The sequence below is a fragment of the Diadema setosum genome, chromosome 4 (assembly GCF_964275005.1).
Source record: "Diadema setosum chromosome 4, eeDiaSeto1, whole genome shotgun sequence".
In the NCBI taxonomy this organism is placed as follows: domain Eukaryota; kingdom Metazoa; phylum Echinodermata; class Echinoidea; order Diadematoida; family Diadematidae; genus Diadema; species Diadema setosum.
In genome coordinates, this window is record NC_092688.1 from 10018800 (window position 1) to 10035925 (window position 17126).

General features: G+C 40.1%; 1 protein-coding gene across 1 annotated transcript; it reads left to right on the forward strand.

The window, feature by feature from the left end:
- Positions 1-4294: 4294 nt before the first annotated feature.
- On the forward strand, positions 4295-16750 carry LOC140226856 (uncharacterized). Its single transcript, XM_072307286.1, has 6 exons — positions 4295-4391; positions 11408-11511; positions 12114-12233; positions 12638-12793; positions 14124-14195; positions 15927-16750. Exons 2-6 carry the CDS (start codon positions 11503-11505, stop codon positions 16008-16010), a joined length of 441 nt encoding a protein of 146 aa, XP_072163387.1. The 5' UTR covers positions 4295-4391; positions 11408-11502; the 3' UTR covers positions 16011-16750.
- Positions 16751-17126: the final 376 nt, after the last annotated feature.

Consider the following 17126-nt stretch of genomic DNA (forward strand, 5'->3'; position numbering starts at 1 on the left):
AAACCCCTTTGTAAGATCATGTAGGTGATTTATTTCCCCCACACTCGTCTTAAATTCTGGTATCAGTAATGATTCTCATTTTCTTTTTGTATTGTATTATATCAACGTTAAATCAATGAACAATATTGTGGCAGCGAATATGGGGCAAATTCTAACTAATCAAAATAGATCTACAAATAAATAATGCATGCGCAGTTTATGAACGTCCAGCATCTTGAGATCTCTGAATAATGGACTTTACCTTTCCATGTATTTACTGAATGTTATCACACGTATATTGCTATTTTGTTTTGTATGGGCTATGTATATTAAGGTAAACCTTTCTAGTCAGCTTCTTATGTCGCGTTTTGATTTCAATACAATGTATCAGCCGCCCTGAGTGGCTAGTAAATTATAACAAATCCAAGTCCATATAGTATCGCGTGTGTATGAGCTGCATCAAGGGATTATTGCATTACTGGACAGCAAAAGAAAGTACCCACTTCTGTAAAAGGCCGCACACAAAAATTCACCCCCTAGAAATAAACAATTTTTATACACAGGTGTGCGACAATGCCCCTTACTAATCTCACCCACATAAGCAATTGAATGTCTTCATTAAAAAGAAGAAATTGACATGTACAGCATCTTGGTCTCTGAATCAAAAGTCCCACACAAAAGCACTTTCCACCACGCAAAAATGACCACTGAATGGACAACATTTTTAAACAACCAGCATTGACCCAAGCTCTGCAGGAGGAATGGACAGAACTTCCCCAGGACTACGCCAGACAGCTTGTCCAGAGCATGCGTCAGAGATGCCTGGAATGTGTCCAGGCACGAGGAGGACATACATATTATTGAAAATTGCTGTTTGTGACTGCTTTTTTTTTCGTCCTGTGACACTGATTTTTGCATAAAACTTGTAAGGCTCATTCTGTTACATTTTGTGACTTTTGATTCAGTGACCAAGATGCTGTGCATGTCATTCTTTCCTTTGTAATAATTGATAATCACTTGCTATTGGGTATGTGATTAAATGGATATTGCAGCATACCTTTGTACAAAAATTGTTTATTTCAAGGGGGTGAATTTTTGTGTGCGGCCTTTGACAGAAGTGGGTACTTTCTTTTGCTGTCCAGTATATAAATATATAAATATATATGTATATATATATATATATATATATATATATATTTGCATTTCAAACAGTATGTAGGGCTGAAATCTTTGAAAATGGAAAAATTTCAGTAGTTAATATATTAAGCAATTCACTTACTTTTAAAATATGATAGACAACTTGCCCACACACAATAAAAGAAAAAAAAAAAAAAACATTCAAACTCAGACCCGCACAGTCGTGAGTCTTTTTCGTAGATTTATACATCAATGAATGCATGAAATTGTGTAAACTTGACGGTTGCAGTGGCGAGAGATGAAGAAATATCGCAGGCAGGAAAATATAGCGGCAGAAGATTAACAGAGAATACATACAAAATTTATATAAATGGTCGTTGGAAGGAATGTTTTGCTTGTGTTTTTTGTTGTTGTTTTTTTTTCCGGTGGCACGACATTTGTTTGTGGGACATTTTATTGTTCTGATCTTATTTTCTTCAAGGACTGGGTAGGGTTAGGGTTTTAAGATCTTAGGCTTAGTTTGATGGGAGAATTAAGATAATATGGTCAGGGTTATATTTGTGGGCAGGTTAACATGTTTGACTTGGCGTGCGTGCATTGATATTTCATGGAAGCAATTCAGCGCATGTCGCAGGGGCAAATGTCATGGAACCGTTTTTCTTCTTTTTTTTGCAAGGGAGCTAGGGGGCAATTAAAGAGGTTTAATACTCAGGGGGAGGTGGTAACAGGCCTACAAGCGAGGGTGTGGGGCAGGATGCCACTCCCCCCCCCCCCCACCCGGCACATGACTACATGGCGGCGAGTCGAATATACACGTATAATAGTAGTAACTTAGAAGTGAAATTCAGCAATCTGCAACACAATTTGGGTGGAACGTTTGTGAAAATCAATCAAAAAAGCAAGTAAAAGTTGATATGAAGGGATATTGTGAATGACTTTATAATATGTAGGTTTTATGGAGGTGGGCCGATGGTGGGAGGGGATAATTCTCACACGAGTGAGATTTTTGCATTTTTAAAGCGAATTCAAGTGAATTCATTTTTTATGTGCTGCACTTTCATACAAAATATTTGGAAAGTGTTAAATCAAATGGGTAAAAATATGAACAAGGACAATGTGAAAGGCAGTAGCTAAAGCGCGGTATCTGTTGACCTCTTTCCCAATGGTGCAAATTTTTCTCTGCCATGACTGTATACTGCCTACTAATAATATTAACATTCATGGAGATGGATGGACCAAAGGGGTGACTCAGATGTATAAATAAGATAGGGATTCCCACGAAAGGGAGCTTTTGCCTTTTTAGAATTTAAAGCGATCTGGGGGCATTTCATGAAGCGTTTTGTCCGACAAGTTTGTCGGACAAATTTGCCCTCAGCCGAGCAGATGCAAGGATTTCAGTAGGTTATAACAGTTTGCAGAAAAATATCCGACCCAAATGCTTCATGAAATGCCCCCCTGGTGCACACTTTTTTATTGAAATGGTTTATAATCTGGAAGATTTTCAATAAAAAATATTAGGGCCTATAGGTATATCTGCAAGTATAACAGCTTCGCGGATTAAGACTCTATCAAAAATATTGTATAAAGCTCTATTATTGAGGGGCGTCGACCCCGGTTGATATGAGACAAAATTAAAGGGACACTTCCTCTGCCGTTCCGCTTATGGAGTGTTGAATTGGAGAGGATGAATCAGCATCATATTTATTTACCAGTGCCTGTATACTTTCATTAGTAGTTACCATCAATTTTCTGGTGAAGATTTGATTTACTGGTTACAGATAGAATCTAAGTGAAAATTTCTTTCTCTCTCTTTTTTTTTTTATTTCTGTCATTTTAAAAGGATAGTATTGGTTGAGATAAAGATTGACCTTTTTACTTTTTGCGAGATACTACGAAACCACTTATGAAATGTTACACTGCATAAAATTCTAAAATGAATTCAAAGTTTATTGGATGAAAATCGGCTTTGAAATGGCTGAAATATCCAAAGACAAAGTAAATCAAAGCAATCCTAATAAAAGATGCATGGGTCCCACCTTTTTTAAAAATCAGAATCCCATTGTTTTGGATATTTCAGTCATTTCAAAGCCAATTTTTATCAAATAAACATTGAATCCCACTTATAATTATATACTCTGTCATATTTCATTAGCGGTTTCTCATTATGCTCACAAAGAAAGTTGAAAACCTGAAGTCCCATCTCAATCAAAATTATTTCATCCCTTTTGTAATTCAAAGTGCACTCAATACAAACTCTATATGATTTGAGTGTTAAAAATATCAACCTTATATCATATATAATAATAGTAATGTGTGTATATAACATATACATATACTTATACATACATAATTATTACTATTATTACCAAATTACAAGTTTGATCCCAATCTATGATTGAAAGGTTGATATTTTTAACACTCAAATCAAATAAATTCATAGAGTTTGCAATGAGTGCATTATATGCATATATGCATGTATATATATAATATATATATATATATATATATTTATATAGAGACATATACACACACACACACACACACACACACGTATATAACGCTGTTTAAATCTCGGCACATTATTGTTGCACACATTCTAGGAATTTTAAAGTCATCTTCTGTTTGTTTTGTTTTATTTTATTTTCTCTCTTTTATTTAGTTCAGTAAATATGTTGTTGATTTCTTGTATTTTGTTGCAATTGTTTGACAACTCTGTGTCAACTTTTACTTTGACGTGCACGTGGGGCGAGTTAGCATAGGGTCGAGTCAATGGGCGCGCCGTCAGTTGAACAATTTAACCAATCTAATAAATATCACTGATTAAAGTCTTTAAAATATTAAAATTGAATAAAATAATCATTTTAAAATGCTAATTTTAATTTGATTAGTAGAAAAAATAATTTTTAGTTTCAACTAAATCAATTTTAGTGCATATCTTTTTATAATTACTGACAAGTTTGTAAAGAGCCCTGTTGTTATGTGTAAACGAATGGCATGGGCATTGCGCTGTACCTCAGAACTACAGTATACAATCTGTGCACTGTGGTCGGGTACAAACACTGTACCTGTTGTAGACATATTCTATGCTCTTTGCTCGAAAGTGAAGTGGTAGATTGAGTGGCAATCGGATACGTGTACATGTACAGATTCAAAGACGAGGCTGACTAACAAGGTTGACTAAGTACAGGTTAGAAGTCGGGTCCTTTTCACTAGCACTGTGCTGTAGTTTATCATCAGCTGAATGCCTGAAAGTACGTCGAGCTGCTAGCTGGTCGGTAGGTAGACGTGTTCGACGCTGCTGTAATGCACTTGTCAATTGTAGTCCCGGCCCTTGACCGAAAGATCGGTCTGTATCTGTCCGTCGGGGAATGTTCCGCGGAGACTGCGTCTGGCTTCACAGATCCCCTCCGTGTAGCGTTAATGGCAAAATATAAAAAAGAGTCCTCCGGACAGACGGATCTTTCTGTCTATCCCGGCCCATGCCATGGGTACCCGGGGATGGCCGGGACTTGCAACAAAGTTGGGCAGGGATTTCAGCATTTTTTTCGCCCGGGAATAGACCGGGAATAGACCGGGAATAGACCGGGCTTTGTAGGGGGAAATTCACTTAATTTGCCCCGGTGGGCCGGGGATGTACCGGGGTGTTGTCGGGGGAAATTCAATTATTTTGCCCCGGTGGGCATATTGAGCAGGTGGGTCGGGAATGGACCAGGCTTTGTCGGGGGAGATTCACTTATTTTGCCCCGGTGGGTGGGGAAAACCGGGGCTTGTCGGGGTAAATTAGCTCCAACCAAATGGCAGGCATTTGGGGCAGGAATTTTGGCCGGGATTGAGCTAGTATGTATAGTAGATTTTGCTTGAGAGTTGACAACGACTTGTACCATTTCCAGTACGGTAAAGTGACCATAAATTATTTCGCTTGACTAGCAATTCCTTTGCTATTGAGGACTCGGTAACATTGCCCAAAAGTCGCGTGAACGCATGAATCACGAAGGAAATAGAGCCTAGCGCGAAACATGCGCGATTTGCGCATTTCATAAATTTTTCTGACGTGGAACCTTTGATCGTATTGACCGCGGATGTGCGCCGTATCGGCGCTTTACGCGATTCCATGCGGGCTCGGTCACACTGCCCAAAAGTTGCGTAATCGCATAAATCACGTAAGGAATTTGGTGTTGCGTGCTTGTCCGTCGAGAATTTGACCATTTTTGCTGATTTACGCAATGAAAAATCACCGATGAATTGCGCAAGAACTACGGAAAGATCACGCAAAAATATAGCGCCACAATCATATGTGAGTTGTTAGTGATACATTAGTGATTCATCGATCAGTATTTCGTAAGTATTACATGCGCCTATTTGCGTGTTCTGTTAGAGATACATAGGCCTACGCCAATATGTTTTTTCAGTGATTTTCAGTGATACGTAGGTGTTACAAGCGCGAAACATGCGTCATTATTTATGTCTGCTAATCGTCAATGGAGAGTCGTTGGTGAACGCGATAGCGGCAACATTTTCGCGAACAGTCGATGATATTCCATGCATATTCCGCGCATTGTTCGCGTAAGAACCACGCAAACTACGCAAAAATTACGTAAAACAGCGCAATAATGCGTAAACTTTTACGGGAAGCCGAGTTTTGAGCTCCTCAAAACCCGGAATTGCGTAAAGCGCCGATCTGGCGCACATCGGCTGACAACTACGAAGGTTCCACGTTGTAGACCCCTAGACAAACTCATGAAATGCGCACTGGATTGCGCATGTATCACGTAAATAAGGCTCGAATTTCTTACGTGATTCATGCGTTTACTTGACTTTTGGGCAGTGTGACAGGTCCTCAAAGGCCAGGTTTTTGAGCAGCTCAAAATTCGGCTTCGCGTAAAAGTTTAGGCAGTATTGCGCTGTTTTACGTAATTTTTGCGTAGTTTGCGTTGTTCTTACGCGAAAAACGCGCGAAATATGCGTGGAATATCAGTGATCATTTGCAAAAATGTTGCCACTGTCACGTTCATGTGCAAATAATGCGCGATTCATTCGCAATTCATTGTGATAAAGCGCAGATTATGCGTGATTTTCCGTGGACCTCAGTCGCGCACAACCACGAATTCGCCCTTTATGGGGCCTTTGCGTGCCTATGTGCTGAAAGTGCGTGGTTTAGTGATTTTTGAGTGATATTTCTGTAGTTCTTGCGCAATTCATCGGTGATTTTCATCGCATAAATCAGCGAAAATTCTCAACGGACAAGCACGCACAACCAAATTTCTTGCGTGATTCATGCAAACTTACGCGACTTTTGGGCAGTGTGACCGGGCCTTTAGGGTCGGGACTTGGCCGGGGATTTCTATGCAAATATACCCGGCTTGTCGGGGACTTGGCCGGGGATTTCTGCACAAATATTGCCCGGACTGTTGGGGACTTAGCGGGGGATTTCCGTGAAAATTTTGCCCGACCGGTCGGAGACTTGGCCGGGACTTGGCCGGATGGTGTAACATCCCAAAATTGCAAGTGTGATGCAAGTCCCGGCCATCCCCGGGTACCCAGGGGCCGGGACTACAATTGACAAGTGCATAAATGCACCGCAGTTCGTCTTTGTTACGTATCTGTAAGTCAAATTTGTTCTAGAGTCGGGGCACCAGCTCAGTTTGCTGCAGGGGTCCAGTTTGCGGCACCCCTAGGAATATCTAACCATATCTTTAAAAGTAGAAGGGTATTTTTTTCCTAAATTGTTTTATTTGAAGAGCAACTGAAGAGCTTTCCTTTGATACCAGAATCATGAAATAACTCTGATTGATGGCTTCATAATTATAATTTAAACCGTCTGTGTCATGCTGTTTTAAAAAAAGGGGACTTTCTTAAAACGTTAAGATTTTGTTCTGTTGCCAGGCAACCACCATCATCCCTTGTTTGTGGGGTTATACAAAATCTTACTATGAAAAGAGGCCTGGCCTGGCATGGTAAGGATTCCTTGTGTAACTGTGTTAAATATTCTAAAATTCATTTCCTTTGTCAGTTTTGAGGATTGCAACACTAAACAGTGACCAAAATGTCGGGGATGGGTCTGGTTTGCGGCACCCCTATTGGATTTACACACATAGCGATATTTTACATGTCAAAATGGGTGGAAATTGATGAAATACATGCGATCTTGAAAAACTATGAAATCGTGAAGGATTGAGATAATGAATCCAAATAAAGTGTTTTAACAAGCTGAAAACTAGTGGGACCATCAAAAAATGTTTGGTTTTTGCAAAATTTAAATGTTTGAAGAAATCAGGGGACATTTTTGTGTTGGGTGCTGCAAACTGGACCCCCCCTGCCGCAAACCGGGTCCTCTTGCATTTGGTGGTTGCAAATTTTCTGAATAAAATTGATTATTATGACTAGGGTAATTGTCCATCATACAAAATTGTGATGCAGTGTCAAGAGGCCTTTGGTACCTCTTCCAATAAAAAAAAAAAAAAGAAATTTAATTTCTGTTGCCCGTTTTACCAGAATACTACTAAATACCCTTGAAAAGGCCTTAACCTGCCGCAAACTGGGTCGGGTCCGCTACTCTACTCGTGAAATAGGCCCCACCACTTGCGCGTCCATAAAAATCTCTAACTATTACTGCGGCTTGCCTGTTTGTGAATTCAGCCTCACCTTGTGTTGTGGCGTTCACCTTCTTCTTCTTCTTGGTTGTTCTTCCCCTGGTATTCGGAGATCAGCGGTCATCCGCGTCAAGCTGTGATGTAAGATCTAGGCGTACAAGGTGAATTTTAAGAATGTATCGGAGGCAGTGGATCGTAATATCGGAAGAGAGAGAGGTAGGTAATGAGAGAAAGGGGAACAGAATGCTAGTGGTAAAGATGGAGATGTCGTTTGCAGTGAGATCCTGGGTGACTTGGTCTGGAGGGTTGAGTGCACTGATGTGCTGGATCAAAGCAGCTCTATGGGTTTGAAGGGTTGGACAGGAGGCAACAAAGTGGGTTGTGTTCTCTTCCTCCGCTCCACAGAGTCTACAGATGGGAGTGGAAGACTTGCCTTCGGTCATCAGACGGCACTGTGTTGGGTAGGTGCCAGTTGCAAGCTGGGAGTGGAGTCTTGAGGCATTACGGAGGTGTGGAGGCAGGGAAGCTGGAAACAGACTAATAGGGGTTGGGTTTGTTTAGGGGTTGGTTTAGTAGGGGTTTCTCCAACTTGGGTAGTCGACGTTGGAGGTGTCTGAGAGGAGAGGGGGTAAGTTGAGCTTGGCAAGGAGCTGCTTCCAGTAGGGGGTGGAGGGGTGTTATTTGCTAGTGCATGAAGAAGGATCCTGTGCTCGAATCTGTCTGAAGGTAGTGTGACTAGTTGTCCTAGGGAGAGGATAGTGAAGAGATCAGCATGAAGAGAGAGAGGGAGGATGCCTGTCAGAAGGAACACAGCTTCATTCACAGCACTTTTGGGGAGGCCAAGGAGTCTCTTGAAGAGGAGAGCCTGTGTGGAGTCAAGCTTTTCCCGAGAACGTTTGTTGAGCTTCACAACGGCAATCCCATACAACATCCTGGGGATACAGTATGCGGACCAGAGCTTTGCAATGATGGGTGGCCAGAAGTTGTTCCGCGAGGCTGAACCTCCAATGAGGGAGAATAGTGTATTATATCCCTTGGTAATGATGTTGGAAGCCGGGTCTAGAGGTTGTGTTGACTTGGTGATGCCTAGGTGGGGGTGTTGGTTGACTTCCTGAATTTGTTCATTGTTCAGATGCCAGGTGTGAGTATTGTTGCATTTGTGGCTGAAGACTTGGGGTGGTTCTGAAATCCTTCCTTGGAAGAAATTTCTTCCTAAGTCAGGATTTTTTCCTAAGTGGTATTCTGAAAATCTTCCTAAGTTTCTTCCTAAGTAGACTTAGGAAGAAACTTAGGAAGGGGGCGGGAATATGCAAATATCTGACTTAGGAAGAAGTTGTTATTCTAGAATGCACTTAGGAAAGAATTTTAGGAAAATATTTAGGAAAGCTCCACCCCTGTCCTAAGTACGTTGTTAAGAATAGCAAACTGCAAGCATCGTGATAGGCGCGCTTGTCGGTCATTGCGCGCACATGTACTTTGATGCGCGAAATGAGCGTGAGAAAGGGGACATGCCGCGCACCCGTGTATTTGACCCTACGTCATAGTAATATGCGATTGTCATTGGTTAGTTCCTTATGATACGGCATTTCGTATTGGCTTAGGAAAGGACGTGGGCGGGGATAAGGATGGCCTAATTTGCATTAAGAAGTGCCTAGGAAGAAATTTCAGAATACCAATTTTGTCTTTCCTAGGCACTTCCTAAGTTTTTGACTTAGGAAGAAACTTAGGAAAAAACTTAGGAAGATTTTCAGAATACCACCCTTGGATGGCACTCTTTGTTGGGTTAATCCTGTATTTCTAGAAGGTGGCATAGGTTTGAGTAGTGTTGAGCATCCTTTGCAGCTCGTCTGCTGACGAGGCAATCAGGGCAACGTCATCTGCCAAGACAACTACCCCAGCGTACAGATTCTGAAAGTGGCAGCCCAGGTCTTCAGCTCTCAGCACCTTTATGAGCCCATCTATGAAGACGTTGTATAGAAGAGGGGAGAGGATTCCTCCTTGCTGAACTCCTTTCTGTAGTGGGAAAGTGGAGCTGACATCACCTTTCCACAGTACCCGACTAGCTGCTCCCTTGTACATTTCCGCAAGAGTGCTTTGAGCTTCAGGTGGGATTGGTGTGGTGGAGAGCTTCTGGAATAACCCAGAATGCCACACACAGTCAAAGGCTTTGGCTGCGTCTAGGAGTGCTAAAGTATGTTGGCTTTTTTTGGACAGAGTTGAGTTCACCACCGGTTCATAATCCGTAAAAGCATGGCAGTGCCACAGTGGGGCTTCTTCCACAGTAATAATATTAAATGTAGAATCTACTCGTGAATGCGGCCGCACCAAACGGCGTTTACGCGAGATTGATTTTGCCCAAATTTTGGCTACGTTGTCTTCTAAATACCGATATGTAAAACTTAACCACTTGAGTTATTGACAACAGATACAGACCGATCTTTTGGTCAAGGCAAGGGCCTACCTGTAATATTAGTACTGTAGCTCTACCTATGATTGTTTATGGTAGAATTTTAAACTAAAGGGTAGAACACTCTGAATTTACTAGTACTACGTATCGGCAGGTTACCTTAACATCGGTACCTTATCTATCATGGCTGTTAGCGTATAGGGCCTAGAATAGGCCCTAGATCTAATGTAGAACAAAAAGGTATTCGTGGGATTGAACGCCATAAGCTAGCTGTGAAAATGATAAAAATGAAGAGACATAAAACAAACTCATAAACAAACTAAACTAAACACTGTTCAATTACACATCCGCTCAGGAAATTATGAACACGACGTATGACTGTCAAATTCATGTGCAGAGGGAGGGGATGCCGATCTTGAAGTACCCTTTTAAGCCGCGCAAAGAAAATGCATATGACACACTGAAAAGTGAAATGGAGTTATTTCACTTCGGCAATTCAGAATCAACAGGACGGTCACGAGATATGAAACTGCAGTATTCACGGCATATTGGAGGCAAAACTTAATACTTTTTGAATAAATGAGCTACAGATCCATAGAGTGACGATAGGTGGTACCCTCGATCATACCTCAAGTATAGATCGAGATGACAATTCAGCTTTGAACTTTTTGTGAGATGCCTAGAAACCACTTTCTGAAATGTTACAGAGCGTAGCCATAGGCTCTAGGCCTACCATTATTGATTCAAATATTAAAGGATTCATAGTTCATTTGAAGAAAATTGATTTTGAAATGGCTGAGATATCCAGAAACAAAGCAGTTCGAAAACAAAGTGATCCTACACAGGTAGAAGGTGGGTCAAACCTTTCATTAAACAAGTCAGTTAGACAGCTGTTTGTCTATCAAATTGTTTTGATATTTCAACTATTTCAAAACCAATTTTCATCAAATAAACTTTGAATTGCCTCTTTCAATTATATGCTCTTTTGTATATTTCATGAAAGGTTTCTTACTATTTCAAAAAGAAAAGCTACCCCAAAACCTGAAGTCCCATCTCGACCAAACTAGTAGATTTTCTATACCATCCCTTTAAATAATGAATTCTTGTATTTGTTGAGCTGTCCGCTTGATCAAGTTGTTATTGTTTTATCTATTCCAGTGTCAGTACACCAGTCTACAATGTCTACAGACAGTATTTATCTTCTTCCTGATGGTGGAGGTCTAGACTTTTTGAATACCTCAATAACCTGTTTACTACTAGCCATGCTCTTTTCCCCATTTCTCTGTTTAACCAGATGCAGCCATAAGTAACTTGCTGATTACAGTGTAGTGTTTGTCACTATGATGTGGAGTTTGATGGAGAAGATGAGCTTCAGCTAGTGTGGGTCCAATGGCAGATGTGAGTTGAAAAGTTTCGAGTCCAAATTATGAAGAATGTTGACACAATGAATTGCATTATAAATGTAGGAGATTAACCCCTGGGCCCCATTTCATAAAAGATGTTAGAATAGCAACTCTTGCTGGAATGGCAACTTCCATTAGCAGCAGCAAATCAGGAAGCTGGATTCTTGTTGTTACCATGACAATTGACATTCCAGCAAGAGTTGTTATCATATCAACTTTTTATGAAATGGGTCGGTCCTAAAATTGTAGTCTTGTAAAATTCAATGTCCATAGTCTTTCAAAGATAGCTCACAGGTGTTGGTCTTTCGTCAAGATTAAGTAGTGGAATAATCTACATATAATCAATTTTTAAAGGCATGTTTAGATAGTTCTGAGATAACAGAATACCACAGTAGCTTCTCTTAAACCAGGTAAAATTCTACCTTCCATAAACTAACTATGGAAGCCAAAATGCTCTTAGTAAATGCATTCTAAATAATCTGTTGTGTGTCATGAAAAGTGTGTAAGAAAGGAACTAAAGTCTGCCATGTCTTGCTTGTTTGTCTATTTCTCAATTATTTAGATGTCATACTTTTGCTCTTTTTCTGAACTTTGCAGGCAGTGGAGGAAGTTCCAGCCAGTGATCCTGTTCTGTCAGTCCCAGTCATCGTCGTCATTGCAATTGGCAGCTATCTGGTCGTCATCGTCATCCTACTTGTCATTCGACAGTTCCTTGTGGTGAGTATTTGATCATCTTTGAATAGCAATAGCCCTACATTGTGTGTGTGTGGGGGGGGGGGGGATGATCACATCTCAGACTAAGTGGTTGTGAGGAGGAAACTGAGAGAATGCACATTTGTTCAGTATGATTTTGCAATATGATCATGGATTCTTCTGAGGAATCAATGCTATTACCTGGTAATATCCCATATTTACCATAATAAATGATATGTGCTATGTTCTGTACTATCACAGGCTAAGTATCCATAATGAACTTCTGGGGTATAATGGGCATGTGAATTAATTATGCATTTGTCATACCAATGTGCATTTGTACATAATCCAGTGTAGTGGATTCATATGGAAATGCTTATGTACATGACACCGCTAATGCTTGGTAGTTGCCATCTGTCCTTCAACAGGCCAGAGGCGTATGTGTGGAGTGCGCCCCCTGTGGACGGGAAGATGGAAGTCTGCAGTGTTGCGACTGTTGGATAGCCCTTGCGGAGGCCTGCAATTGCTGCGCTTACCCCAATGTCAAGACTTGCCTTGACTCATTGTGTGGACCAGCGTCTCAGGTGAGACTGCCAAATCTGGGTTACATGTTCTCTTTGCAAGCTACTGTAAAACACAATATTTTCGTGGCGTGTAATTTTTGCGAGTTGCCTCTTGAGTCGAACATTCAGCACATATAGTGTAGTCAAAAACTTTCTCGTGCATTTTAATTTCGCGAATCTTGGCTCTCGCGAAATTCGCGAAATTAAAATGCACGTGAACATTCCTTGAGTTACAGTATTCCAATTTGTCAAGTTATTGATCAAACAGTTTGTATTAGATATGCTCATATTAAAGTAATTTGCAGCTTTGTGATACTCTCCAGTCCCAGCAGAGACCACTAACACAGGGTTATCTGTATAATGTGGCATTGCAGAAGCATTTACATTGAGCTAAATTTGAAGCTATACAATTCGAATTCAGCATTATTACCTCAGCCAAGGAGATCATGTTTTTACTGGGGTTGTTTTTTTTTGTCTGTTTGTCTGTCTGTCTGTCTGTCTGTTTGCAAACTAACTCAAAAGGTTGTGAACGTACCTGAATGAAGCTTGCAAGAAAATTAGATACATAATGACACAAGGAACAGATTAGTATTAGATTTTGGTAGTGATCTGGATCCCCATCTGACCTGGGAACTTTCTAAAATATTTTGAAGGACTCTTTGTCACTGGCAAACAGAGCCGACAAACAAGGGAAGTCAGAGTGCTTATATTTCCGGTGCACAGCAGGAAGCTGGTACAGTTACAAGAAAGGATTCTCTATCAGTGGGCCATCATTGCATCATTATATGGGTGGTAATGAGCTGCTTGGCAGAGGTCTGCACTTACTAAGTGCTTTTCAAGTATGATTTTTTTTTTTAAATCTTGTGTGAGCTTTATTATGGTCATATCCAAAAACTATCAATTTATTCCTGCGAATTGTCATGAGATAGTGCACACATAGGTAATGCAGCAGGGCATCATTTTATGAAAGTTGTCAGCCCCGACAAGTTGCCAGTCTGTAACAGATGCCACAGTAACAGTCAGTGACCAGAGCTTCTCAGCAAATCAAATCCAAGGAGTTTACTGAAATTGTCAGAGACTTGACAACTTGTTGGGGCTGACAACTTTCATGAAACAGTGCCTGGTACAGAATCTTTTTTCATCCAACTAGACCAAAGCTCGGGTGCAAAGGGTGGGGGAGGTTGGGGTGGGGGAATATGGAAATCATGCTGTCGTTTCTGTAGGTGTCATTTGATAAAGGGATTGAAACAAGTGACAATCATTTCAGACCATGGCACTCCTTTTTCTCCCCCCCCCCTTTTCTCTGTCCATCTCTCTTCACCTCTCTGTCCATTGTGATGTCACAATACAGGCATGTTCTGTGGAAAAGTGCATGACATGCCAGGCCTGCAAGGCGTGCTGTGAGAACAGTGGCGGATGCGAGGTAAGATTTAGTGTGGACTGTCGAGTGTAGCAAAACTTCCATTCGATTTATTTCAGTCTAAATAAATGTAAACATAGTGTGGCTTGTCATATGTGTTGTACAGTGAAACCCTGTTATAACGAGGTCCGTGGGACCGGCGATATTACCTCGTTATAACCGGTACCTCGTTATAACCGTACGCATCAAAAACAAAGAAAAACATAAGCACGACATCGGAATATACCCATCAATGAAAGAAACTTAAGAACATCCTTTGCGTTGTTATTAAACAATTATGGATCATTATTATTGAGATAATAAAGGGAAATTATTTGTGAATTAGACGAAAAAATAGGGGTTGAAATGAGATAATTCATTATTGTAATTCTTGTTTGTTAATTTTTCCTAACACCAGCGCAAATAGAGTAAAATACAGGCGTTGTTTACTATAAATTGCGAGGTATTTTTACGCTGTTGGTGCCCAGCGGGAATGCGATGATTTCATGAATCATTTCGGCTGTAATCTTGTAATTATGATCGTTGCGCTCGAAGGGATTAAAATTGCGTCCTTTATTTTCTTCCGAAAATCTCTTCGCGTTTTGTACATCCGTTCTTGAAAAATATGCGACAGGATTGAACGTGACGTTGTGATCCTTTTTACGCAAATCTGTACCTCATAGACCATTCTGAAAGAAAGAAAAATCTTCATTGTGAAATGCCATAGGTTTACACGCAAAGGAAAACGGGACCGACGCGATCACCTCGTTATAAGCGGTTCCTCGTTATAACCGAGCTCGTTATAACGGGGTTTCACTGTATTTCTTAAGAAATGATGTGTGGTATAACTTGTCAAACAATCCTAAAAAATTGCAATGCTCATTCTATAGAGCCCATATATTCTGAATATGACATTATTGATGAAAAAAATTGATAAATGAAGGCTCTAGGGTACAGATTAAAGATAGAAAATGTTTTAAGTTTTCAAGAGAAAAGAAATATGATGCTTTAAATTTTGTAGTGATACTGATTTAGCAAAAACTTTGCACAGGAGCTGAATAACGAAAATATGATAAGTACATGTAATAATAATAATAACAAGTTCTTATATAGCGCATTTCAAACTTGAAAAGAATTTCAATGCGCTTAATTATATATATTAAGTATTATGTAGTTGACAGATATTTGTATCTTGTATTGGCTACACATAAAAAAATGGTATACAAATGGCAGTCACTCCACTCACTCCATCATCTCTGTGTTTAAATTAAAATGAGAGAAATGGTTAAAATAAAAAGAATTGGTTCCAGTTTAAGTGATTAATCTGCTAAGTTGTGAAAAGGTTAAATGGACTCAATAGACGGGGCTGCACACTCACCCATTTTTTTTTTTCTACTGGTCTGACCTGTCTGTCGGACCAGTAGATACTCAATTTATTTATTTTTTACTTGTCCATTCTGTAAAAAGTTACTGGTCTGACAGTAATTTTTACTGGTCCTGGACCACTTTGCCAGTGTGCAGCGTTGCAATAGAATAGTTCATTGAAGGCTATTTTTTTTTTTTTTTGAAAGAGAATATGTATTTATAAGTAACCAGTAAGTGATGTGTCATGAAAACCATACAAAGTCGGCTTTACATGTAATTTTCTTCCCTTTGTGTTCTCCAACTTTACATGGATATCGTGATGATGCACCACATTTTATATGCACACAAACAAACACAAGTACATTTATGCACCTCTGTTCCATTCTGCAGTGTGGAGGAATGGACTGTGCCTGCCAAGCTCCAGAGTGTGAGAGCATCGACTGCCTCTGCTTCAAGATTCAGATGCAGCAGTGAGGGTCGGGGGGACGACGCCAAGAAACCTGCACCCACCACGCCTACTCACCGACCCACCAACTCCGCCCATCAGCTCTCCCTCCATTTCCTTAGCCCCATCGTACCGTCCGTTGCAGGATGGAGTAATTTAACGAAGAGACAGGTAGCTCTGCTGGCTGCATGTTTACTCCCTCCGCTTCTGGCTTCTGTGGAGTTTGTTTGGAGACCGTAGCTCATGATGCAGTGACTGATGCTGGTTGATGATAAGATTTATAACTATTTGAAAGGGAGTGATGAGGCTTCATATTGACTACAACTGCAAGATTGATGAACCAGACATGGGCAGGACATTTTTGTTTGTTTGTTTGTTTGTTTGTTTTTTAATTGTTTTATGCTAAAACCCCAGCGGAGTGTCTTTGAAATCTTCATTTTTTTAAAAACATATTGATGTGCACCTTTGGTATGGAGGAATAGGAATGTCATCATGAAATTATCATAACCATGATTATTGACTCTTAATTTTTGAGAAGTGTGGGACCCCTCGCAAAAAATACAAGTTTGCAACACATTGCCTGAACCCTGTTGCAAGTCAAGATGCTATATGAAGGCCCCATGAAACTTGCCTTATTTAACAGTCCCCAATCATTTTGTTTCAGATTTGCTCAACTCCATAATAAAATGGTGAAAATTCGCTCTTTTTTTTTTTCTCTGCGATGCCATAGTGCCAAACGCATTATTTCACCTAAGTTAGTTGTCTGTTTGTCCCTTGTTTAGTCATTCCTTAAAAGACAAGTTCATTTTGCATACATGTGGATTGAGACAATGCAGCACTATAAGTAGAATGCGTTAGTGAAAGTTTGAGGAAAATTGGACAATCCGTTCAATAGTTATGAATTTTTAAAGTTTCTGAGCAATCACTGCTGGATAGGAAGACTACTACAGTTGATGATGCCACATGTGTAGAACAATATAATGAAAATATAAAGAGAATTCCACAAAATTTCAAGTTTTGAAAATAGTACATATTCCCTCAACTTGTAACTGACATATGTTAAGGGTAATATTACTCCCCTGCCTTCTGAAAGAGACAAGTCCTGAAAAATGAAAATATGAATTTTCTTTATAATTTCTTTAAAT

Excerpts from the sequence above, each read along its gene's own strand:
- LOC140226856 (XM_072307286.1), top strand. Across the intron at positions 12,794-14,123 it reads TGTGTGGACCAGCGTCTCAG|GCATGTTCTGTGGAAAAGTG; the intron begins GTGAGACTGCCA and ends GTCACAATACAG. Across the intron at positions 14,196-15,926 it reads AGAACAGTGGCGGATGCGAG|TGTGGAGGAATGGACTGTGC; the intron begins GTAAGATTTAGT and ends TCCATTCTGCAG.